The following is a 25,597-nucleotide window of genomic DNA, read 5'->3' as shown; positions in this document are numbered from 1 at the left end:
GGAAACGGGATGTCCTCTGTGCATCACTTTCATTAATGCCAGCTTTCATGAAAGCTCATATTTCCTGATAACAACCACTGTTCAAACTTATAGCAGCCTTTCCTTTCATCTTGAGTCAAGGTTTTCTCATTCCAGCGGTTTAAGATCACTGCAACGTTTTATTTTTGGCTGACGGAGGGTGTTCTATGAAAGTCCCTGTGTCTCATGAGGTATTAAGAGCTATTTGCTCACCATTTATCCTACAGAATGATTATGGCTCGTAGCATGTGCTCAGGATGCAATCAGCCACATTTGACAGGAAAATAATGATTAGCTATTAGGATCAGCGAGCGTGGAAATGCCTTGAGAAGGTTGGGTCGGCAGCTCTGTGAAATTCCCAATTTATATTCGGATACAGACAGATACACACATCGTATAACATCAGAGAGGAGCTAACTACGCCTAAAGGAGGGGAGAGGAGAGTCAGCCAAGATACGAGCTGGTTCTCTGGAAATCATTTAATCCCTGGAAATCAAAGATAAGTAAATAAAAAAGTGATTAAATAATTAAAAAATGTGAGGAGCACGAACAGGCATCAATACTGTGGGAGAAATAAATGGGGTCAAAATAGGAAGAGGGAGATAAATCAATCAGTCCATCGATTGATGGAACATCCCATTAAACGGGTGTGTAGGCAAAGATTATAAATATTTTTAAAAGTAATTAATTAGTTTTGAAGTTGATGAATTAATAAATAAAGGGAAATAAAAGTTAAATAAGTCAAATAATTAAATTTCTCATTTATATCAAGATAAATATTGAACTAGACATCTATTGTCCTCAATTTATGCCTAATTTTATAAATTAAATAAACAGTTGTAATAATCTTGTCCTGTTTTTTTATGCAATTACTGATATACCAATTCATGCAGTTATCATATTATATATATATATATATATATATATATATTCATTCAGTTTCAGTTCCGATCTGTTTAGAAAAGAACTGATCGATAATCATCAGACACGATCTCATCATCATTCTCATCACCATTGCCACCACCTCTGAAGTCACTGCTGTCAGCATTATAAACACAGGCCTGTATGTGGCCGATCTACTGCAGGTGCACATGGACATGGAGGGAAAGGGCTTCTTCATTTATGCTTTTCACGCAAGCCCTCGAGGAGACTGAATTATGATCCCTGCAAAAAGAGGGAGGCGGCCGTTTTAGGGCAGCACGGAGGCTGCAGCGCTGACACGACATTGCAGGTATGTGCAACAGGCATGTCATGCTGCAACTGCTTAATGTAGGAGGGAAGAATCACACGATCCATGGTTTCCATGAACATTAAACGGGAGAAGATTGTTCGACATAAGATCCAAACATTATATTCGTTTTATTGTTTGTTCACAGAGACAGTGAACGGTGACATTAATCATAAATGCACTTTATCATCGGTGTCTTGGAACTGGAGCCTCGAGATAAGGCGTCGCAGTAAAACTGTTGTTCATCATCATTTTCATCACCTTAAAACATCCTTACACGATGAATACTGACCTTTCCTGGACTGGATAAAGAGTGGCATCATAATGATGCTTTTTATTTGCACATGCACTGTCCATTTTAATATCACAATGCATGTGTTGCAGAAAAAGTGAACATTGTAATGTTGCTTTCCGACATCACGCAGCCCTTTACTCGTTCCGTTTTTCTCTCCAAAACTCCTTTTGGCAAAGTAAGAAGTTTATCAGCACAACAGCAGTTGCTTATGACAGGAACCCTGTATTTCCTCTACTTTGCTTCCCTTTCCCTCCTGTTCCCCGTGTTCCCCGTGTGTTTGTTGCCACTCCCTTCTGCTCCTGGGACCTGCTGCTGGTACACCTGTGCTTCATCAACTTCTGCATCATCCTGCTCCAGCCTTTGCCACACGATGCTAACACACAGTCACTGTCAGCGAGACGCTCTCGGGATAATTCTCTGGTTGCGTGGTACTACCTCAGCTTCAGCCACAGCTTTTGTCCATACCTTCATCCATCCTTCTGACTGCTCACCTTGACCAGTAGACACCAACCTGGCCAGAGTCCTTCTTCACCTGCTCTGTCACTTAGCCTGTCTCCAGTCTCTGATGCTCTCAAGCTCCCCCTCCGTCTGCCTTTCTTCTCCTTCAGGGACGAGTTTTTCCTCCTAAACCACTCCCGAGGTCAGCTTTTTGTTGAGAGTCGCACTTGAAGCAAATAAATCTTTCAGGGTAAACCATGCGACGGATTAAACTGTTATTAAGAACAATGTCAGCCGGGGCAGTGATTTATGCGTGTGATTGCTACCCGTTATTCCGAGCCGCTTATACTGTACAGCGACACGGACTATTCATAGCAGTGGATGCATGTATGTTCAACATTCTGCACTCTGTTGCCACATGCTCTAAAGAAGCCTTGGGTGCGTGTGCAACAAGTTATTGTCTCTAGAAAACAGGACGTGATGCTCAGAAAAAAACTCTAAATGAAGGTATGAATTTCTAGATGCCATCAGAGGAAATTTACAGAATAATTTACTTGAAAAGATGCTTGAAGCGACTAAGGGGAGAATCATTTGCTCATCATGTGAGAGGAGCGTAGACAAAGCTCCACTGAAAACGCTTCCCTGCAGCGCTGCAGGAACACAGTGACTGAACTTTATTTGTTTCCTCCATGTGGGGCTTACAGCATTTGATCCGACGCTTGCATTCTTATATCATTTAAACGCATCACTGACAGGGTGAAAGGCACAATGACAACATGTTGGTTTTCCTTAGACAGAACATCCCACAACTTGACAGGAATCAAACACAAAGCTAATCAATAAAGCTTTTTTTTTTTTTTGAGAGAGTATCGACCCTACGCTTTACCACCGGAGAGGAATGTAATGGTGACGAGAGTTTGAGGTCACCCAGACAGGCTCAGACCCTATAAAGCCTCCTCATAATCACTCCTGTTGTTCCTTGTCCCCCCCCCGCTCTGTTCTCTTCTGCACTGCTTGACTTCTTTCTCCTGCAAGCCAGTGATTTCCAATTACTTACTCACTGAAGACTAGACAGGTCTGAGTTCCCGACTTGATCTAGAAATGTGTAATATCATGTTGCCTGGTAACATGTAAACTATATTCCTTTTATTAAAAGAAAGAATATGAAAAAGTAACATCTTGTCAGATATATTCAGGTAATCTTTTTTTGTGAATTACATTTATTCTTTTTCTTTCCACTCACTCTTCTTCGGGGGACTGGAGCATATCAAACCACTTTTTTTTTCTCCCATCTGCAGAGATGAGATGTCACCGTTCTACCACAGGACAAGATTCTAACCCAAAAGCCAAAACACCAGACTTATAAGGCACTGAAGTATGAAAAGAGAAAGAAGGAAGAAGCCTGCAGACTCAGAGATAGTGGCAGATACTAATCTGATATTGTGCTAGTCCAACAGAAAGACAATACAGCCATCCATCATCTGCATCCATTCTGGACGGGCTGGCAGTCCATCACAGGGCTAATACACAAACAATTCAGATTCATCAAATGACCTCAAATGCCTCTGGCATGGAAACCTGAGAGCATCTGGAGTGAAACCTGTGCAACTCCACATACACAGGCCAACACTGACCAGCAGGCTCAAACTCTGTTGTACTTTCTGATGTAGGTGATCACCACTGCACCGCCATGCTGCTCTGCATACACGCTGCGGGCTTATGGACGAAACGTGAAGGCAAAAGACAGGCAAGTGTACCGACACGTTTACGAAAACTATTCAGGCATCCATCTCACAATTACCCTGCAATTATTCCAAAAATGCTGGGTCAGAGAGATCATCTTAAAGACAACAGTACTGATGCTGGTTTTTAGATTCTCCACAAACAGGGAGATGAGGGATCACTTGGGCATTAAAAAGCTCCTCTCATGAAAGAACTATAACCCTGATTTTTTTTAAAATTACCTTTTCAGACTTTTTCTAACAGTCTGCAGCCTCCCAGACCTAAATCATGCTTCAAAACATTAAAATTCTATTAAAACAACATAACCACCCAAACGTCAACACCTCATGTTATTTGATCTTGTGGCTGCCTGTGCCTTCATGCTGGCAGGTGCTTTTTATTTTAAGTTTTCAGTGATACCTTTGGTGCTAAAAATAAGTCTAATAATCAAATGCTCTGTTTAAGCTCTTAAATGCTAGAAAGAAAGGAAAAAAAACAGACATAACGGAATAAAAATGTTATAATCTGATGACGTCCTGACTGTTCATGTTAAGCCATGATTTATGGGTAAAATATGTTACAAATACAGACTGGGTGAACTGCAATTTCACCCAACGTACAGGCTGTAATCTTATGTAACCGCTTCTTGTGGCATGTATCAGTTTAATACACCACCTACCTTGAGCAATGGCTATGGACTCGAACTTGTGCAGCTCTCGCAGCAGAAAGGTGCGCTCAGACGGATGAAGGCTATAAATAAACTCCTTGGCTCCGCGAGACGAGTTGAGGGGCTCCACGGGCTCCTTCATGGGGTGTGTGCCCAGGTAACATCGCTGCACCAGCGTGGCGAGCGGGGGCGCCGAGGCGAACCGCGCCGGGGATGCAACAGCGGGTGTTTGGTGGTTTCTGAGCCCGGCTCTGGCCAGCCCACTCCCGGATGTGAGGGAGAAGGCAGGCCGCAGGACGCTTCGCAGGCAGGGCAGCATCTCAGGGATGAGGGTAGAGCAAAACGCCGGGAACCTGATGGAGAACAGTGGGCGACACAAGGCCCGGTTATCACCGCCGAGAGCGTGCTCTTACCTAAACCACATGACATGACGTTTAATTGAATTACTGCGTTATAATTTGAATTAATCGGTGGACATCGGTCGCAGGAAACAGAGTCCAACACGAGCCCAACAATTTAAAGACACGTTATCCACGGACACCCTGCTAAGTTTACGACCAGCCTGGGAAACGAAAAGTAGGAAAAAAAACGGCAACTTGACTCACAGGACGTACCTCGGTCGATGCCCGGCTGTCCCGTCCGACACCCTACGACAGAAGCTTCGGTAAATGCGGCAGCTGCTCCGGCTCACGCGCTTCTTCACTCGCGCGGACAGCTCACACACAGTCGCGCAGAAAGCTCGAACATTTAAAAGGCTGCTGTATTTGTACACATTTCACATTTTGGCGAGCGTTGTCCGGTTTGGTGTAACCTCTGGCTGGCAGGATGGTGTGAAGCGGGTAGGAGGGCTCTTAAGCGGCCAGCAACCCCGAAAATGTGTTCCAATGGCAGCGCTCCCTTCCTCCGTGCGTAGCTCTGACGGCACCGAGAGACGTACACTTCATCCACAACTGTATGGACAGTTTTGCTAACGCTGTACTACGTCTGTCGTGACGACGTGAATACGCATCTGACCCTGTACAATAGAGCTGGGATAGGTTGATATAGTCTAAATTTACTTGTTACCTTTGCAGTGTGGCTGCTGTGGCTACACGGGTGGCATCTTTTTTACCACGGTCACGTGATTAACCCAGGCTGTGTTCAGTCCGGCATCATGAGGCTCGGTTTGAAAACCACAGCCTGTGGCATTTCGTGGCAATACATGGCAGACGAGAGAATCAGGTTAGGTTGTGGCCCAGCAATTTTCCTGCAGCAGCTATATGCACTGCGCCAGCTACAATTTATGATAGTTTACAGGGTTATTGGAGGAGATGAGTGTGTGTGTGTCACCTGGGCGTGTGTCTGTCTCTCTGCTAGATGCACGAGGGGTATTTGGAGCATTCAGCCAGACCAGAGTCCACACCCAAAGGAAACATGACACCATGTGGAAGTTGTTTGCTTGATTATTGATTGTTAAAGTAATAAGAATGTGGGGTGTTTTATTTTACTCCTAAATTAAATCTCATGTGAAACGGTGAGAATGTTTCGTTGATTATCGGCAGTGTTTTCAGGTCTCCGGCGACGGCGTGGAGGGGAGTGAAGGGTTGTCAGAGTGGAAGATCAAACTTGGTCATGGTACTTTGCTAAGGGCGGCCTCTGTTGGCCACAACCAAGCACGTCCTTTGTGGCGATCTAACTAAAACTGAGGGCTGCTAATCTCAGTCCTCATTGATTTTTCTTCTTCTTCTCTCAATATAACAGATGCAAGCAAGTACTAACAACCTGGAGAGGTGAAAAGCTGAGAAAAGTTAAGATGGTTCCTCTTGGGTTAGGGTTCTGATTTAATTACATCATTTCCTACTTTCCCAGACAAGGTTTATGCTTATTGATTTTCCTCACAATTTGGTAAGGAATAAATTGGTATTTAACTGTAAAATATCAACCGATTGCACATTGTGACACATCAAACCTCGATGAAGACGCAACATTCCTCACGCATTACAGAGCTGCATTATAGCGTGTTTGTGCTCTGCTCACAAATGTCCAAGTGAGGACTTCCTATCCGATTTGACTTGTCGAAATTAATGTGGATGGAGAGCAGCACAACATCCAAACACAGCACAGAGGAGAGAGTCTATGTGGTCAGATCTGCCAACATTGGATTGATTTAGCCAATCAAATGTGTTCAGGACAAATGAACCTTGACATTTGTTTCAGGCCTGTAAAAGAAAACAATATTCTTACCACGAGGAAGGCAGTCTGGTCGTAGATTTGGGGCTCATTTTTGACACATTAATTGCTCACTCGTGTAGATTGAAAAACCAGTCTAAAACAAAAATGAATACATATATATATATATATTTTTTAATTATGCTGCTAAAGCTGTCAGGACACGAAAAATAACAACTTTTACTTCCTGAAGCTAACTGCATCATAGCCTGAACTATACAAGGACTGGCAGAGAGGTCAACTCTCTCATTGAGGAAAATGAGAAATAAACTAAACTAGAAAACAACTTCACAAACTATAAATTTCTTATTTATAGGATATACTGACATTTGGCAATATAGATATTTATGCTAACAATTTAAATATGGGAATTACAAGTTGATAATATACGTTTTAGATATGTGGACCAAAAAAACAAAAAACAAATGAGAAAAAAAGGAACATTTCAATTCATCCATTTTCAGGGAGCAGTTTGTGTGTCGTTATTCATTCGAGCAAACTTGAGTTGTATGTTTTTTGGTCTGTCCAGTCTCAGTTCAAAGGTGTACAAGCAGATCAGTGGTCACTTCCTACACACTCAGGGCAAAATGTACATTTGTTAGTGATCTGAAACTGAAGCGCGAGCAGCTTTGCAAAATTCCAAAATCCTAACTCATAATACTGACGCAAGTCGAAAAGCAAACATTCCATCAACTTTAAACGGCCCCGCTTCCGTACTCCCGCCCGAATGCAGGCCAGCAACTCCGCGCGATATCTGCAGCTGTGTGAAATAAAGAGCCTCGCTGTGGGAAAAATAAACCGCCACTATATTCTGACATTTTATCCAAAGTATAAAAATAGATGGGCTGAGAGGAAAGATGAGATTTAAACACTGAAAAGGAAAATAAATTAAAAACGTGACTTCCTGGACTAATCTATAATGCTAAATAATATTTACACTTTCTTACATCTTGTAGTAGACACAGTCTCACAGTGCTTAAACTGAAATGCAAATCAAATGCAGACTTTAACTCAGTGACACTAACTAGTCTATTTAGCTTATTGCCTTATGCTGCTGCCTGATGATGAGCCTCATATCCCAGAATCATACTACTGTCCAGATTCAGAGACATCATTATAATGGATAGATCAACAAATTTCTTATATTACACAATGGATTTTGATGCAACTCCCTAGTTTTTTTTTTTTTAGAGTAACGCTACACGGGACTTGTCACAGAAAGCTTCACAGAAGATGAAAACAAAGATAGAAGACACAGTCGTACAAATCTAGCTGATTAAAAGGACACCAGCATACTCATTCAACGGATTACTATTGTGCTTTGACACGGCGCCTCATCCATACACTGGCGTCTATTAGTAATACCACGAGCAATCAACATTTAGAAAGATGTAAAATGGCTAATGAATGTCACAAAAGAAGGGGCTTATGTTTGAACAAAAAAACATCGAGAAGTTCTACAAAACGCATGTAGTTTGCAGAATTAAAAAAAAAACAAAAACCCCCGATGACAGTAGAACTGATTCACGTATCAGTTCAGTGTAGGAAGCTGATCAATATATCCTATTTAGAGCTGTGAAACCGAATGACTTTGGCACTCTGAGGGAACAGAGAGAGAAAAGTGGAGCCGCCAAGAACGAGAAGCACCAACACACTCCTCATCAGCTGAGATGTGCAAAATCATATACAAACTGTGGAAATACTAAAACATGTAAAGCAATCCGGGCACAACTTACAGTTTCTATCAATGTCCCCTCTTGACACTTCACACTGTAGTATTTAACAACCCCGATGTGGGCGAAACACATGCTGCAACACAAAGTCCTCGTGCCTTGTAGTAGCCCTCTGTGTTGGTCACACTCCGGCTCAGTGGACTGATATATAATGTTCTGAAGAACATGCCTCAGAAAAGGAAGTCTGTACAGTTCAGAGGTTTCAAAGCGGCGCTGTGACTCTTCCCGTTCAACTCAAAAAAGCCTGTCCTAATGTTTTAAAAGTCACGACGCCTATGAAAGGCCCAAAGCTGCAGACATATCTACATTTCAGTGCTTTGGATGAAATCCTCTGTTGGGTCTTCTCCAAGTGCTCATAATGGCTCGGATGATTGCTCAGTTAACTCAAGAACACAAGTTGCCACAAAAACTGATAAATCATTTAACCTGGCTTTACATTTCGGAGGCGTAGTGCCAAATTTGAAGATGTGAGCATGAACAACACCACATCTATTTACGGTCTCTTTTTTTTTTGTGCCAATGTCAGCGGCCTTTTTGGTGAAAGATTCAGGTGAAAACTGAGAAATGTAGATTATGTACAACAGACTTCTCTTATCAGCATGAAGAGCCTTTTCTTTCTGTACACTGCACTCTTGTGAGCAAAACATGTTCGAAAGCTTTTGTCCAAATTTACAAATGCTTTGCAGGGGGGAGCCCCAACTTTCTGAAAACAGGTCACATGCTTCTTGTATCTTTTGCCTGTCTTGGTGATGATGTCATCATGCGATGCGTGGTGCAGAGCGGTCATTGGTGAGGGTCCTCTTGAGCTTGACCCCCTTGCGGATGGCCATGAGCATGTCTCCTTCCTCTTGTTCCCCAGGCTCCTCTCTTCCTCCCTGGTGCTGCTGGATCAGCTGATTGGGTGAGGGTACGATGGGGGGGTTGGTGGAGGCCTGGCCGCTCCAGGACACCACAGGCAGTGTGCCAGCGTCCTCCGGTCCTGCAAACGTTGGGGAATCTGGGCTTTCCCCTCCTCTTCCCATTTCCTCTGCACTCCCTCTTCCATTAACTGCTCCCGGCACATCGGGCACTGTAGGGATTTTTACGGGCACCACAGGAGTGCGGATAGGAATGGGGCCTGCACCCATAGAACCCAAGCGGCGGGCAGAGGGTTTGGAAGAGGGAGTCCGGCGGATGGTGGCAACCCCAGGGGTGACAATATTTGGACCATGGCCTGTAGGAACGGGAACAGAGGCATTGTGGGGGTTGGTTTTAGGATAACATCTCTGATCTGAACTGTAATTATTAAATGCGAATGACAACAAAACTATTGCCTGTTTGAAATATTAACTATATCATAAACTGGCTTTTGTTACCGACACAAATAAGAGACCCAAAAGTGACTGAGGATAGTTAAATGAATTGTGGTGCCTTTTCTTATCATAAACCTCATATCTAATGATCCCGTAACATCCAGCAGATTAAAGTTAGCAACATTTATTTCAGTATACACTTGTGATATGATCAGTGCTGTCTGTACCTGTAGGAGGATATGACCCAGCTGCAGTAGACTGATACGCTCCTGTGTGGATTGGTGTGGGGGGATAGGGCCCTCCTTGATAGATCCCTTGTCCAGGATAGGGTGCCTGTGTGCTGGGCAGGCCAGCCGTGGAGGCTGGCCGTTTGGTCTGGAACATGCGTCTGTAGGACTGACTGATGTCACTGTTTCTGGGGATGGTGGAGGATTTGTCAAAGTCAGACTGCTGTTGCTGCTGCTCCTGCTCTTGGTCTCCAGCCATGGAGAAGTAGTCAAAGTCTGATACTGTAAGAAAAATTTAAAGTTGTTTATTATTTAAAAAGATGCAACTTTGTTTTTACTGATATGAAAGTAAAAAAGTAAAAATAAAGAAATGTCAGCATTGTAACCTTGTGATGGTATAGTATCTTCAGAGCAGCAGGGTGTGTTGGTCTGTGTGCTGTAGCCACTGGAGCACTGGATGGAGTCTCTACTCGACCTCTGGGTGTCCAGTTCCAGACCTCTGGACAGGACCAGAGCCAGTTCATCGTGGGCCTCAATATCACCAGCCTGGACAAAACCAGATGCAATCAACCAAAGGGGAAAAAATGCTCTTTGAAAGCATGTCTGAAAACAGCCAGGTACAATTCGTTAAAGTCATTATAGTCATTAGGTGCAACCCATTAAAGCCATTAAAGGAGAACATTATAGGAGGAGGCTATTCACTTTGTCTACATGCCGTAACTGTAAAAACATTAGCCCGAAGCTCACATTCAACATATGTCATTACATGTAAAATAATAGTGTTAAAAAACTTCAGCAGTTACTGCCAAGAAACCCAGAACATAATCACTGAATAGGTTTTGTGACAATTTGCCCGTAGTTTCAGTAAATTTTTGACTATTAAGTTGTATTAAGTATTAAGGTTTCCTTTTGGAAATCTAACGACAAAGAAAAAAAGAATCAGCAAAAAGTAAAGATCGAAGTTGATCTGCCGCCGATACGTTTCTGAGCTGGAGAGAGAGGCAGCAACAGAGGGAAAAAGGGCTAAAGCACACGTGTATAAGGGCAAGCCGACATCACGGAACCAAAGACTCTGCTGTCGCTAAACTGATTCTGATCTGTTTCAGTATGGCATGTGTGAACAGCCAAGGAACAGCGGACATCTTTAACAAGGACATCTTTTTTGTGACGACGGGGTCCAACCAACGAGTGAAAACTTACCTTCAGAGGTGTAGGCGCGATCCTGTTTTTCTCCTCCGCTTGAATTGGTGTTTGCAGCGCAGCTGGAGATGTTGCTGACATTGAGGCCTGGCCTGATGTGGGACCGTTACCAATGCTTACACTCCCATTGCTGTTCACCACTGCTGGACTCTCTTTGTCTTTCTTCTTCCTCAGTGTGTTGACCATAGGCTGGTCATAAGGCCCTGGCTTTGCCCAGTCCTGTTAAAAAGATAAAAAATAAAAATCAGATGTTTGTTTCTCTGATGTTCTCATCCCGAGGGAGTAAAAATCTTCTAATTCTAGCTTTAAAATCAGAGACTTTTACTGAAATGTAAAAGAAAACTGTTGAGCTCAAGTGTTTGATATGTATGTGAACAAAATGTGGACAAGAAGAATGGACATCAATCATCAAGTTTGAGGAGATTAACAAACCTTCCAGCTGGGTACTCGTGATGAAGGCACCATGAGGGAACCCAGCGTGCAGTAGTGGGGGTAGTCTGGCAGCAAGGCTGAGGCAGGACGGGACCATGAACGAGTAGGGCACGAGGTGGAGGTGGAGGATGTGGAGGAGAGAGGGAAGTAGGGGAAGGCCGTGCCTGACACTGAGCTTAAACTACCCCCATTGCTATGTAGGTAGGGGGAACTCGCTGGGCTGTAATGGTCAAAACCATTGGACAGCTGGTTGTGAGCGTGTTGGTGGGAGGGTGGATGATGATAACAGATGCAGACAAAATAAAGAAAAATACAATGGGATAAATCATTAAAATGATGAAGAGTGGTAAAATAAAAACACAATCACACAACACTGAGGATGAATCACTCAAAGGAACACAGCAAAAGGAATTGTACTGATAAACATAAAAAAAGAAAAAGCAGAGGACTTGGTGGTAAAACGCTGAACTGAACAGAGAAACCGATGCGGGGAATTTGAAGGTTAGGTGGCTCTTTGGTTCTTTTCACACTCCTGTGACTAGACTAAAGTTGATACCCAAGTTCGAGGTTTAGTGTGAGGAAAACGCTGATGGCATTTGTGGTGGAAGAGAGTTTTTCACCTTGTCAGTAGCGTGCTCAGGTGCAGTAGCAGCAGCGGGAGAAGAGGGGGAGCTGCAGTCATTGTGAAGCTGCACAGCCTCTGACATCTCAGAGGAGCTGAAACTGGGACAAGGCTGGGACAGAGAGTGCAGCAGCAGGCGGGCAGTGGAACGACACCAGAGGGACGGAGGGAGGGGGTTAAGGCAGACAGACACGTATGGAGGGGAAGAATTGAAAGACAGACATGTCAGCAGGTAGACAGAGAGAAGCAGGGGCAATTGGTTTGTTAGATAGCAGAGGCAACTTTTCCACAGTTGTCAGCAGTTAGTGAGAAGTACAGCCAAGAGACTCAAGAGGCTGTAGAGAAGATGCACTGAGAGAAGAGTCACTCCAGCATCAACAGCGGTGATGTTAGGTGTAGACCTTGCTAGTGAAAAGCTCAAAGTTCTCATTTAATATGACAGGCCAGCAAATAAGGCCTTGATTATCTTCCTAACATTAGTAAGATGGTGGGCATTAGAATCAGTTGGAAATCATGATATCTATAAGAATAAGAAGCAAGGCTGTTCTCATTCAAACATCAGCTACTGTAACTACACCCAGAATGAGGCCGATTCCCAGGACCATACAGTAAATGGGTCAGGGATCGACTTGCCAAACCACCTTCAGTGCATCATAAAAACTTGGAGCCTAACTACACCAATGTGTTCTGGGCAGGGGAACTTTGGTTGCTGGCGTGCACGTTAACTTCAACTACTGCAGCTGCTCTCACAGTTTGATTGCAAACCGCAAACCCCACACAGACAATCCCCTGGGCTGTCTCACTGACAATTATCCCACAACCTATGTCGGATGGTTAGATTAAACTAACAGAATGAGACCTGCTGGAGGAGACGTGTAATTAATGCATGTAAAACATACTGGTGACACTGCAACATGTAATTTTATGGTGACTCATTTAATGAGAATACAACAGAAAGAATGATCAAGCCTCAAAATTTAGCCAAACCGCAGTCTGTCACAGTGGTTGACTTTTTATTGGCAGGATGGGCCTGACCTGTTTTGCCCTGGGATAGAATGGAGGCAGACTCATTTCCTGCACATTTGTGCTATAATAGCAGCAGTGAAATGACTTCACCAGGATTACACACACTTGACCACTGCCAGATAACTGTCTCTCTTAGCAACACTTCACTTGCCTGGGAGTTGGATCCAAAAATCATGGATGAGTGTGGATGTCTGTGTTTTGGTTTTTTTCCTTACCTTCGTGTCAGATGGCATCGGCGAGGATGATTTGGACAACGTGTTTTGGTCTTGTGATGAAGAAATGAAGCCCGAGTCGTGGGAAGAGATGCTAGAGAGCCGAGCTGGGGCCTGCTGGGGTAACGTGGAGCTGCGGTATCGATGGCGGGGTTGGTGGTGGTGGAAGAGGTGGTGTGAGGAAGAGGAGGAAGAAGAGGAGGAAGGAGAATGAGAGTGAGAGCCACTGGATCCCCTGGAGTCACTACTGTTAACGCTGTTCAGACTACTGTGAAAGGGGAAGAAGCCAGGGATCGAGGAGAGGCCCAGATGAAGAGGTTTGGCAGTAACAGGGAGGGTAAAGGGAATCAAGTCCACCCAAAATCATGGATTTAAGAGGGAGAATTAAGAGGAGATAAAAACAGGGGATAGCAGGGAAGATATGAAGGCAGGGGATTGGGGGATGTGGAGGAGACAGGGTGGAAAACAATTAACACGGCACACCAAGATGCAGCGAGCAGTGACTGAAGCCAATCCCAATCAAACCAACATAAGTGGCATAAAATCTCACTGACAATATTTACAGGCAGGAAATCACCAATTTCATGCCTCTGAAGTCATTCAAAACACTTGTGAAAAGCAAAAGTAACATAAACACAGCATCTAACCTTTGTTAGAATATATTTATACAATATGTAAAAAAAATAAAAAATAAAGCTGACTTTAGCAGACTGAGGGTAAATATAATGCAGCAGAAATTCATTTAAACCCCATCGTCAAATGGGGTGTTGTTTTTTTTTATGTCCAAAGTTTTTGAAAGAGAGCAGCGGTCTCGCTGTGACTTCTGGATTTCATTCTTTTAGTTTTAAAGGAAGCCACAGCTTTAAAATGAATGTGCATCATGAGAGAACCGAGACAAAAAGCCGGCTTGTTTTGAACTGAAATTCTCTGCTACCGTTTAGCGAGGCGTCGTGACAGAACATTCAGTTACAGTCATCACCCACAATCCCAAAACAGAACTCACAAAGATTCCCAGATGGCAGATGCAAAGCAGTGAACAACCAAGACATTTGATTTTGTTTTTGTCTTTAAAACAAAAAGGGAGTTTGATGAAAATCACCCAAAGAGACAAAAAGAGCGAAGAAGACGACATCTGAACAGTGAAAAACCAAAGAGATGTCTAAAGTCTAAAGTGTTTTTTCTTTTAAGTTAGCAGCAATCCAAAGAGGAAGCAAAAATGACACCCTTAAAAGATACATGTGCAAAAATCAAAAAATGTGCCAATCATTCCAGGTCATTTTGACCACTAGGTGGCAGAAATGGTTTGGGCAAAACAGTTTTTCACCCTTTTATAAAGATTCATGTTTAATGATGGGGATAAAATGACAGATTTGCACATTTTACTGGATCCCACATGTAATGCTTACAGTACTTTAAACATCTAACTGGGACAGACAGACACTTCATACAGTTTCTTATCCTTATTACCTCTTAAGAGACTTGAAACCATTTCAAGTGGAGCAATTTAGTCTTTATTATGGCATCTTTTTTTAAGTGGATTGCAAAAGGCTTTATGGTTACAGAAGGTAAGTGTGTATTTGTGGGACAAAGCCTCTCTTTCAGTTACTGGAAAACACGAGGTTTACGATTGGCCGCATGAGCTTACCTGCACATGCTGGACTTTCTGGACATGGTGGTGCTGGGGGATGAGGGTGGGGTTTGATACGACCAGCCATAGTCCGAGCCCTTCAGGTCCAAGAGCACCTGAAACAGAGGGGAAATATTCATCATAACGATTAGTGTGAAGACGACAAGTAGCAAACAGAGCTATGAAGGAGTAGATAGTCTTCGATGCAGAAGATTTCTCTTTGATATTTTTTCCTCACCTGTTCACTAGCAGGGGGAAGCTTATGTGGGTCAGAGGTCAGTGCCTTGAGGTCTTCAGAAATGGTCTGGAGATGGGTAACCTCTGCCAACATAGAAATCTCCTCATCCTACAAGAGAGAGGGACACGGAGAAAGAAAAAATACTTCTATAATACCCGATAGTTCCAGTTTGAGTGGTAGGATGTTGTCAATTCAAACCTTTTAGCATTTCAATAGTCAAAACTAACATTATTTTACGGCAGCGTCGGAGCGTTTTACTAAAACGTGATGAAGGCAATTAGAGAAGAAAGCAACAGGAATTAAACAGGAAGCAAACTCACCACAACAGGCCGCAGCATGGCTACAAAGGAGCAAAACCTCTGCCTCTCCTCTATGAGAGCCTTCCTCAAGGCCTGTTTTTCAGTCTCTTCCAGGAGAATATATTTATCACTGACATCCTGCATTGCGCTGTCCAACTGGGGCTGGATGTCACCACGGCCTTGGAAACAAAAGAAAAAAAACAAAGATACATATGCAAACGGTGCATATCTTTTAAGATAGGACAAACAAAACGAAACAAAACATTTTTTCACATTTAAGGTACCGAGATGAACCTGACCAGTAAAACAGAAACGTTCTAACTTTAGTTGTCTTTACAAATATCGAGAAGAATATTCATGACAAAGCAACAAACACGAAACGTCACAAACTATTCGTCGACAGAGCAATGAATGAGTGGCAATCGGCGTTTTTGATCCTCAGATCTACTTCTTTCTGGTGTCGACACGAACTGTAACTGCTTCTCTCTGTGTTATCTTGTCATTTGAATGTCTCCACCGCTTTTGCCTATCGCCTCAGCACGAAGGGCCGCTCTCGTCATTCGAGTGTTTCCCGTCTCTTGTTCAGAAGGGGTCAACTTCAGACGGCTTCTTTTATGTCATCTGTTGTGACGAGGCAGTCAAAAGTGAGACACATTTTGCCCATCTTTGCCCCTCTCTCTTTGTCAAAAGCCTAAAATCCTGCAGGTTTCTTAATAGAGGACAGAAAGACTGTCAGCTTTTAGAATGGCAAGTACCTTCAAGACCATCTGGCCCTCATGCGGCGGAGATGTGTGCCGTGATAAAAAAAAAAATGGAAATCCAGAGTAGAACATTTACAATCCCAAGGTGATCCACTGCTCGTCTTTGTGCTGTGTTAATGCAGAGATGTGGGTGGCTGCATCCATTTGCGTGTGCGTGAATTTAAAAGAAGATTGCCTGAGGCCATATCAAGCCCTCTTGAGTTCTTTAGGGAGGCAGGAAGGCTGGCGACTGCCCACGACTGTATGATATACAGTGGGCCTCAAACGCATTATCTAACCACTTAAGCTACAGCTCCGCACAAACATGTAGACACGGTTTTAACTTTGATATATCAAGGTTGGGCCCCTGGTGATCAACTCTGTGGTCTGTCTGTCTGGTCTTCTGTCTGGGCAAAGATAAACTGGAGACTTCCACTGGCATTTGTTCTAAGGCCCACATCATGCAAATCAGTGGCTAAGAAACAAAGAGAGCAACAAATGCTAATCGTCCCCACGTCCTCAAATGCAAATTAGTCCGAATGTTACACGAAATATATAAAGGAGAATCTATACGTCTTCATCTCTCCACCCGTCAACTACACTAGAATTAAAATGAAAATTGAAAATGGGTTGAAGCCCACATGTAAATGCTAGCATATCAAAAACGAGAAAAGAAAACATTATGGAACAGTTTGAGACCCAAGACAAATCCAGTTTCCATATGTAGAGAACCCATTTACCGTGCTTGGTGGAGAGACTTCAATGCTGCGACTCACAGGAATGTGGGTTATGCAAGCGTTTATGACAGCTCCTACTATATTACATTATACAGACCATGATGAAGTAAATCGACTGTAGAAGCCTGACTGGAAAGCCCAACTGCAACATATATTTTCAGTCTCATATTGATCCAAAGGGAACTTTGGGAGCAGACTGGTGTACAATTACATTGTGCAAGAGTTTGTGAAGCGCTGGCTGTTCGACTGAACCTGAAAACGGCTACGACAGGCCTCACTCATTAGTCTGGTTTCCACAGCAGGACCAAACTCATTAATGATGTCCCTGCAGGCCAGATCTTTTTCCATCTCGTTGCCCTGGAAGTGATTTGTAATCTGGGTTGACATTTGAAATTATGTTAAATCACTAGTGGTAAAAACAATTGCTATCATTATCAAGACACAATGCAAAGATAATTTATGATGCAGAGTGGATAAACTTGCCAACTGTTGTAATTGCAGAATGTGAACCAATTGTTAGAATTCTCTCTGCATGTCATGATAGCGGCACACAGCTCCGAGTGAAAGCAGGCTCAGCTGTGCAGGTAAGGCACAGTTGAAGGCCTGACACACAGCATGTGCTTTAAACTCGAGGATTCAGCTGGCCTCAAAGAAAAGCAGCTTCTCAAGCCCCAAAGCCAAGAAAGCTGTGGTGTCTCGTCGGGAGAAGACTGAATTCTGGTTTTCGCCCACTAGTTCAAATGCTGCCAATTTGTTTTCTCAACATAACCAAAGTGGTTTTGGAAAGGCACTGCCGGACCGTGAGGTACTTTGTGTGAGGCAGATGGAATCCAAATGTTTTCTTTGTTTTCTCATTATTCAGATTTACTCAAGTCAGCCACTTCAAAACATTATGATAAGTCAGAAAACAAATGTAGTATTTGAGCCAGAAGCCGTGATCACTGAGTTGATGTTACAGATTTTGTTGAAGTAATGGAGACAGTTGCAGGGACAATAGTGTGTCGCATCCTAGCATCGACTTTCCACTTGTGGTACAGGAAGAGTGCTGGAGTGTGCTTTAGTGCTGGACCCAAGCTTCTGTGATTCCGGGTCTCGGTGCTATAAACCTGCCCATCTGTGCAACCGTGGGAACAACAAGGACATTATTGCTACTTCCTCTTTGCCTTTAACTAAAGGCAAACACCAAAGTTCACAGAAGATCTGCATTCAGGGACTGCTGAGCATTTTCAGCGTTCAGAGACAGCTACATACATGCGTACATGTTGTGGAGTTTTTGTGCCGACTTCAGAGTAGATTATTTTTACAACTTCAAGATGGCATGTGATAGCAGACTGTGGATGTTCTGTGTCTCTAAAGTATGGCAACAAACCTTGTGATTCAATTTGCACAGTTTGAACCGAGAAGCTTAAGCACCATGTTGAATTCTATTAGCACAGAAGGCAGACACAAGCGTATTCTACACTAGTTTGGGGTTTTCAGTGAAGAAGCTGAGGTGGAACTCAGTCTTTGCACATGCAGGTACATGTGGAAACACAAATAAGATTAACTGCTCCAGCTTTCACATGGCCAGTGATTACATTTAGATGCAATTACAGGCCGTTTCTAAGTGCAGCCTGATTCTTAGGTCAGAAAAACACTCTCACGAGACAGATATCAAACATCAGATCATGACTAACTAACATAAGCACACAGATGGTGTGTCTTCTCAGAAAGTGAAGTGCTCCTTCAAGAAGTATGCCTGAATCTGTTGTTTATTTCTATTTGATTCACAGTTATGTGTACTGCTATAACTTAAGCTAGAAGATGTTTGAACACTATTCCCTCCAAAATTCTTTCATGAAAGTAACTTGAAAGTTAACTGCAAGTTTCCCTAATACTGACCAAACTCTTTTGATGTAGACACATTTCACATTTAGATGGCGGCTAAATATCTTTTTTTAGGGCAGCTGGTACCCTCTGTGCTAACCACAGCACTACCTAATGTCTGGTGGGTGGAAGGCGCTGTCTTTCACTGCTTTGTCTGCTCAGTGCCGTTTCAGATGACCATAGTGTGGTAAGGCACCTGTTACACCTGTTACCTGAGCATTTAAGATGGAGGACTTTTCACCAAATCCTTTAAAATAGAGTAGCGAAGGACCATTGTGCTGCTGAGCTGTATCAGTTTGAGCTGTTGGCTCCAGCAATACCTGAAGTCAGTGCTCTCTGAGCCGGGACCAAATATTGAAAGGTTACTTGATGCTAGTCAGAAGGGAAAGAATGTAGTCTGACGATGCCTTTGCTGCTGTCAAAATCCCGAGTCCGAAGCATTAAGCTGTAAAAATGTAGTTGATGGTTTGCAAAAACAAGTTTAACTTCTTGTGAGCAATGAGTCTTGATGGAAAAAATGTCAGTCCAAACACCATCGTCTGATTTCAGTCATATGATTTAGTTTACAGCTCGCAAAACATGTCCATCAATGTAGTTGGACACAAAGAAAAGTGTTGCTTTTATTTCTTAGGGGCTTACCAACATGAGGCCTTTACCTAGAACTACACACACTGAATGGGATTGTGAATAAGAAAAAAAGAAAGAAGAAAAAAAAACACAGAGGGTGGAGCAGGCCAAAGTAGAAAGGATGATACTGATATTTCATACCCTTAAGAATAAACCTGCAGATCAAAGATTAACACAGAATACAGAACATAAGGCTGGAAATAGCAGCGACCATGTCTATGGAATCAACCGGAACATGCAAAGATTATGTAGCACATATTCAATATACACCTAAAGATCAATACCAACAGTAGCTACTTTATAATGCAATCAAGATGCTTGATTAAACACTGCGGCAGAAGCAACAATGTGGACAGTGAGTCCGCTCCACAAACTGACTTACCCAGATTATCAGCTGCAGTGCAGCATAAGGTGAAGGGTGGAATCAAAAACACATGGGGACAGGGAGAGGAAAAAAAAAAAAACCATGTCAACTGAAAGACTGCGAGCACTAAACACTAATATATCATATGAATGTGCAGCTCTGTGTGTCTGGATGCTTCTTTAAGCACTGTGGAATCTTTCAGTTCGACTAAATGTTTCTTTTTCCGATGTTTCCGATATCATTTGATACGATAAGTATACTGTAATGCTGAGTCACAAATACCAACTGAGATGAAGCACAAAACGGGAATTGTGGCGACTGGTTTCGTTTTTTTTAACGGTACTGAGCTGGTATGATTTAGATTAACAAAGTAACATGTAATTTACCGTTTACAGAATCTTTTCTGCACGTTTCTTGCGCTTTATTCCCCTCCAAACATTTCTTAATTTCAGGAATGCAAGGCTCCAATTTAAAACAAAAACTAGCTAAAGGGATAGTCATCCAATTTTTAATCCTTTGTATACACTATTCTTTTTTTCTACTTAGGTAAATATGTATGCAGATCTTGAGCCAAGAGAACAGCACATCCAAGTAAGGTAATGTTTAGCCTGGCTAGATCTGCACTATGTAATCAGAACAAACTTGCTTCTGTAGACCAATGAAAATCTCATTGCTACAATTTACACACATTTCCCTGTAGACAAAAATTTTCCTCACAAGTCCTTTATTTAGCTACACATTTTTTTCTTTGTCACAATTTTCATTCTCTCACAGGTGCTGGCTTCCTTAATCCACTAATACATGAATAAAACTACTGATACTCCTGATAGGACACGCAGGTAAAAGCAGCTGGGGTTTCACCTGTGGATGAGGTCCTTTTATTTTTGTGTGGAAACACAACTAACCTTTCAGAGTTCAGAGGGAAATATTATAAATATAAATAAGAAATATTACAGCCCCAAGCTACTAAAAAGAGCATCAGATTAGCTTTGGATGTAAGCATTTAACTGTGTGGCTTACCAAGAATTCAATCTGAACAAAATCTCTGATTGAGTCTATCTATGAGTCTGTCAAATACTCCGTGCTGTTAAATGACTAATCTCTATGGGAACAGATTTGTATGCTTACATAATAAAAATAATGAGCTATGTTAGCGAGGTTGTATCAGATTGTTAGTAAAAGCTCCCTCAACTTGTCTCCATCATTAACAGAGTGTGCTTTTGGCTGACTTATTTTGCTTACACAACAATAACATTGTGTTGTTGTTTTTTTTTACCTTTCTTCGCCTTTTTCTGAAGTTTCAGAGTGTCAGATGACTTCTTCTTTATTTCCTGTCGAGCTCTTTTGTACTCTGTTAAAAAACAGACAAAGTAAGAACGTCAACTAACTGCTTTAAGGGACAGTTGATAGAGTTCAGTCACTGTTTCTGTGTGCGGTTACACTTGTTTATCCCACCTTTTGCATGGTCCTTGTCCAAAGTGTTGACACCTCTTTTCCACTCTTCCATCTGTTCCTGTAGAGGGTTCATCAGACCCTCCAGGAAGCACCTGTGAAAACACCTTTAAAGTCATTTCTGTTTCGAGTCAAGTCTGAAGAATTCGATTCATTGCATCAAATATTCGGACAGTTAAAAAACAAAAAGTGGTTATTCGGGTTCTTCAGCAGTCAATTTGAGGTGAAACATTGGTTCTTTGAGTTAAAGGGCAAAGCCTTTGCTTTATTCAGAGTATGTGGACTTAAATAAAGAACAAAATGTGAGGGAGATCAGGGTTGTGTTTGTTACCCAAATAAAAACAGGCAAGTAACTCTCAGACTTGCAGAACTTACAAAAACACGCCGTCTGGTTTGTTTGCACGGCATGTAATCTTGTGTCAATCATTAACAGGCAGAGGGCGAGAGAGAAAAAAAAAAGTCTGTCTGCATCTGATCGTGCGTCATGAGGAAGTAAGAGGCCTGCGCTGTGAAGTCTGCCAATCATTACCCAACTGTGTACGTCTTCCAAGACATATATGTGAACGTGTTTTAGAGGTTTAGTGTGAGAGGTGGACAGCTGCAGTGTTGGTGCACACTAAAATTAGACTTCTCCTTCTTGCAGACATCTCCACAAAGTGTGTGTCAGTGGGTGGTTGGTGATCACAGCCCCCGTGTATACAGCCCCTGCTATGGAGATCCAAATGGAATCTCTACTGAAATGCCAACAGAAAAAAATGAGCCCCTTGTCTGTAGCCTGTGGGTGGGTGTGGGGAGACAACGGTTTTGGTGTGTGCGTCTTCACTGAGATGCATGCGCTGCAGGCAGATTGTCTCTTTCCCAGCATTCCACGACAAAAGGCTGGTCACCCATACACCCAAAATATCCAAACATGGAGGTTTGGTGAGGCAACAACTGAAATATAAGCCATTTAGTTAGAGCAGATTGGGTCAAAGAAAGAACTTTGAATGTGTAATATTGCTTACATTGAGAACTGTTTGAGTTTAGCCTCTATGCTGCGATGTCTCATACACATCCGGGTCAGTGCTGATCCAATGTCTCGAGTGCCTCCTGGAAGATACATGAAATGAACGAATGAATGAATAAACAATCTTTTAATCTCATCTACTCATCTTCGTAGGCAAATCTCAGATCTCACACATCAACAACTCAACCGGCGTCTCTTGCCAAAGGAAAACAACATGAAGCACAGAAAGTGTTGGCAGTGGTTCAACTACTTCATGAAAAAAAAAGGTCCAAATGGCAGCAGAACTCAAAAACAACAGGGCAGAGCGAGAAGCAACATCATCCAAAGACATTTATCAGACTTTCCCCTCTCTGATGTCTATGAAAGTAAAAATAAGTAGAGAAATTCAATTGTGTCATTTTCTCATTAACCACTAACTCTGTTTTGGGGGATTTAACTTTCAATTAGAAGCCCTCAAACGGTTTGCTGTGAAGATCAAGCTGCATCAATCAGTAGGATCTCCTCTTATATGGGTAATGGAGAAAATCTTTTAGCGCAAACCTTAAACAAAAACCTTATTTGATTTTGCTGTTGCTGTTTGAAAATATGCATCTTCATGCACTGATTGCAACTCACTGCTTTATATCTAAAATCTAAAAAAGCACTTTGGCAGTTATGTTAAAGTACAGTGATACCGCGATGGAAGGTTGGAACTGGAGCCTAGTAAATATCCTCGGGCTCCGTGTTGGATTCCTACACAAAGGTTAACTAAGCATCCTAATCCTAAGCAAGAACCTGGCATTGATTGACAGAACTATTGTCTCGCTGCTCAGTACGACAAGTTAGTGTCTCTGTGGGATCATTACATGAATGTATGTCTGTGCATGTTAATTTGCACTTATAGTGGGCAGACAGGGGAACAAAGACCTAGTATTAAAATAGTAAGGAGTTGTTGTGAGTTGTTGTGTTCTGTGCGTGCGTAATAATCTATACCAAGAGTAAAATCCCCTCCAACAGAGCAAAGTATTCTCCTGTCAGCGCAGTCCTTCCTGCATGCAGAGACACACACAGAGCTGATTGACACACAAGTGATCAACACACATTTTTCCTCTGGGGCGGGAATAAAAGCAGAAATCCTGCAACTATCATTTGAAAAGAACACTTTGAGACTATCGAATGTATTTCAGGCTCCCATACGACTCACACCGTGTGCAATGTTTTTAGAAGTATGAGCTGAGTAAATGGGCCAAAATTTAAATCCTCTTCATGATGCCTGAAGAGTAGGACGTGGATTACTAAGTCAAACTTTGGAAGAATAGTTCTAAGTGTCACAGCTCATGTTTTGTTTTCAGGTTTTCTGTCATGTTTTTAGATTCAGTTCTTGTCATGTTTCTCCCCTGCCATCAGCTTCACTCTCGTCACCTGTTTCCTTGTCATCAGCTGCATGCACTCAGTAATCACTCCCTCCACAGCATTTAGTCTCCTGGTTTTCTCTCATTCACTGCAGAATCCTCACGGAAAGCTAAGTCTGGTTTCCTGCCTAATAGTCCTGGTCTTGTTTCAAAGTTATTTTTTCCATAGCCTTGTTTTGTTTTCATAGTCTTGTTAATTCACCGTTTGAGTATTTTGATAATCCGGCTCAGCTGCGCTTTATGTTTTTGGAATAAACCTTTTAGATTTTGAAAGACAGCATCTGGGTCCTGCCTCTCACTGCCGTTCTTTGACACTAAAAAAATAAAGATGAGGCTTGAGTTCAGCAATTTCGGAGCTTTCTTCTCATGACATAAATTAGAGCGCTAAAACGGTAAAGCACTTTTATTTATTTTTTGTCATTGCTTCAATGGGATTTCAACGCCTGTCCTGCTCTTTTAAAAGACCCCAGCGTTACCTCCATGTGTTTTTGACTGGTGAAGGGAGAAACCCTGACACAGAGATACCAGCTGAAAGTGCATTAACCGATTCTCCGTTTCAAATTAGAACACACATTTCAACAGCGGTTAATTTCCTGTCAGTCCCACCGAGCCCAGTGTTACTCCAATATTTGCCCTCTATCCATTCATTTATTCAGTCCTCCTTTTTTTGTGTGCTTGCTTTTACAGGGGGTGTGGCTACCACAAAGACCTTTCTGTTATACTAAACCATAACGCTCATTCATTCCTGCGTTGACTTTTAGCCATCATATCCATCCATCCATATGGCTGTCTCTTACTGTGCCTGCTTGTTATTCCAGAGGGTGTGGCTGATCGATGCCACACAGCCAAACTGAGGGGAGTTAGTTTTTCATTAGAAAGTTGCATTTCATTAGGAGTTCAGGCGCAAGCTGTCAAGGAAAGAGTTTGGTTTCGGCTTGTTATTAATTTGCCGACCGTCCCCCTCTGGATTAAAAATGAGGCACAAAATAAGAGAAGCACCATCTGCTCGTGGTTTGTCCATGTGTGCGCAGAAAGATCAGGTCAGACTGTGTGGATTTAGCTCCAACTTCAGTTGAAGAGATTCAGTGATTGTTAATTGTTCTTTTCAGAGACGTGGGCCTTCAGATGTTAGCATAAATCAAAGTGTGTGTATGTTGCAGAAATGTTATCCGTCTAATGAGAATGTTCCACAGAACCAAGCCTTACATGTAAAACTCTTTGGACATTGGCAAAAAAAAAATCTAAATCACGAAAGTATTTTTGTTAAATTAGGAATAAATCATCTTTAACAAGGGAACAGTTTCCCAACTCGTCCTCTCTCTCACAGCTGTAGCCAGCCAGTGTGTCTTGTTTGACTGTGGGTTGCCATGGTTACTGTATACAATATGTGGGTGTTTTATCTGTGCCTGCAACAATCTGCCTTGTTATTCAACTCTCTGCTTTGTGCTTAATGCTGCATGCCAAAGGTGGCAAAGATACGACACAACACACCAGCGTGTGACAATACAAGGAACGTAACATCTTTGTTTTGTTTTTTTTTTTACTTCTGAGGGAATAAATCAGTGAACATAGAAATATGTTTCTATGACATATTTTTGGAATAACATTTGACTCTCTGTGAGAAACATTCCAGTTAATTACAACATGACACATGTCACAGTAATGATAATACTGACTTTAAGCATTTTGTCTCACCTGCACATAACGTGCCGTTACAAGAGCTGTTAGGTATTAGGAGCCTGCCAAAAGCAGATATCAAATCAATTTGTTCGGTTTGTGTTAGCAATTGTTGCTCTAAGAATAGAGTGGCTGCTAATAAACAGCACATCGTCTACTTTGTCTAGCTCTGAGTGACCCCTGGATAGAAATAGCTGCAATGGCAGCACCAGTTGTCTCTGACACACACGCAGACAAAACACTCCAAACGCAA

General features: G+C 42.4%; 2 protein-coding genes across 4 annotated transcripts in view; both read right to left on the bottom strand.

Moving 5' to 3' along the window:
* The window catches only part of LOC140316697 (transmembrane protein 65-like), a 29,030-nt gene extending 23,734 nt beyond the window's left edge, over window positions 1-5,296 (bottom strand). Inside the window, exons 1-2 of one of the 2 annotated variants that reach the window (XM_072394630.1) lie at window positions 4,974-5,296; window positions 4,381-4,721 (exon numbers count right to left, since the gene is read on the bottom strand). In XM_072394630.1, coding sequence (XP_072250731.1) covers window positions 4,381-4,687 — 307 coding nt within the window. In that variant the 5' untranslated portion in view covers window positions 4,688-4,721; window positions 4,974-5,296. The remainder of the gene's footprint in view (window positions 1-4,380; window positions 4,722-4,973) is intronic. The other variant, XM_072394629.1, reaches the window with a different exon arrangement.
* Window positions 5,297-6,699: 1,403 nt separating this feature from the next.
* LOC140316696 (protein MTSS 1-like) overlaps window positions 6,700-25,597 on the bottom strand; it is a 43,804-nt gene continuing 24,906 nt past the window's right edge. Inside the window, exons 4-17 of one of the 2 annotated variants that reach the window (XM_072394627.1) lie at window positions 22,275-22,359; window positions 21,274-21,365; window positions 21,095-21,169; window positions 19,837-19,848; window positions 15,506-15,663; window positions 15,186-15,293; window positions 14,966-15,063; window positions 13,324-13,588; window positions 12,081-12,194; window positions 11,461-11,706; window positions 11,029-11,247; window positions 10,215-10,374; window positions 9,829-10,110; window positions 6,700-9,522 (exon numbers count right to left, since the gene is read on the bottom strand). In XM_072394627.1, the coding sequence (XP_072250728.1) occupies window positions 9,068-9,522; window positions 9,829-10,110; window positions 10,215-10,374; window positions 11,029-11,247; window positions 11,461-11,706; window positions 12,081-12,194; window positions 13,324-13,588; window positions 14,966-15,063; window positions 15,186-15,293; window positions 15,506-15,663; window positions 19,837-19,848; window positions 21,095-21,169; window positions 21,274-21,365; window positions 22,275-22,359 (2,369 nt within the window). In that variant the 3' untranslated portion in view covers window positions 6,700-9,067. The remainder of the gene's footprint in view (window positions 9,523-9,828; window positions 10,111-10,214; window positions 10,375-11,028; window positions 11,248-11,460; window positions 11,707-12,080; window positions 12,195-13,323; window positions 13,589-14,965; window positions 15,064-15,185; window positions 15,294-15,505; window positions 15,664-19,836; window positions 19,849-21,094; window positions 21,170-21,273; window positions 21,366-22,274; window positions 22,360-25,597) is intronic. The other variant, XM_072394628.1, reaches the window with a different exon arrangement.

Source organism: Leuresthes tenuis, unplaced genomic scaffold (genome assembly GCF_036924035.1).
Source record: "Leuresthes tenuis unplaced genomic scaffold, fLeuTen1.0.hap1 SCAF_10, whole genome shotgun sequence".
Lineage (NCBI taxonomy): Eukaryota > Metazoa > Chordata > Actinopteri > Atheriniformes > Atherinopsidae > Leuresthes > Leuresthes tenuis.
The sequence above is the reverse complement of the archived record's forward strand: the minus strand, read 5'-3'. Positions and strand labels throughout refer to the sequence as shown.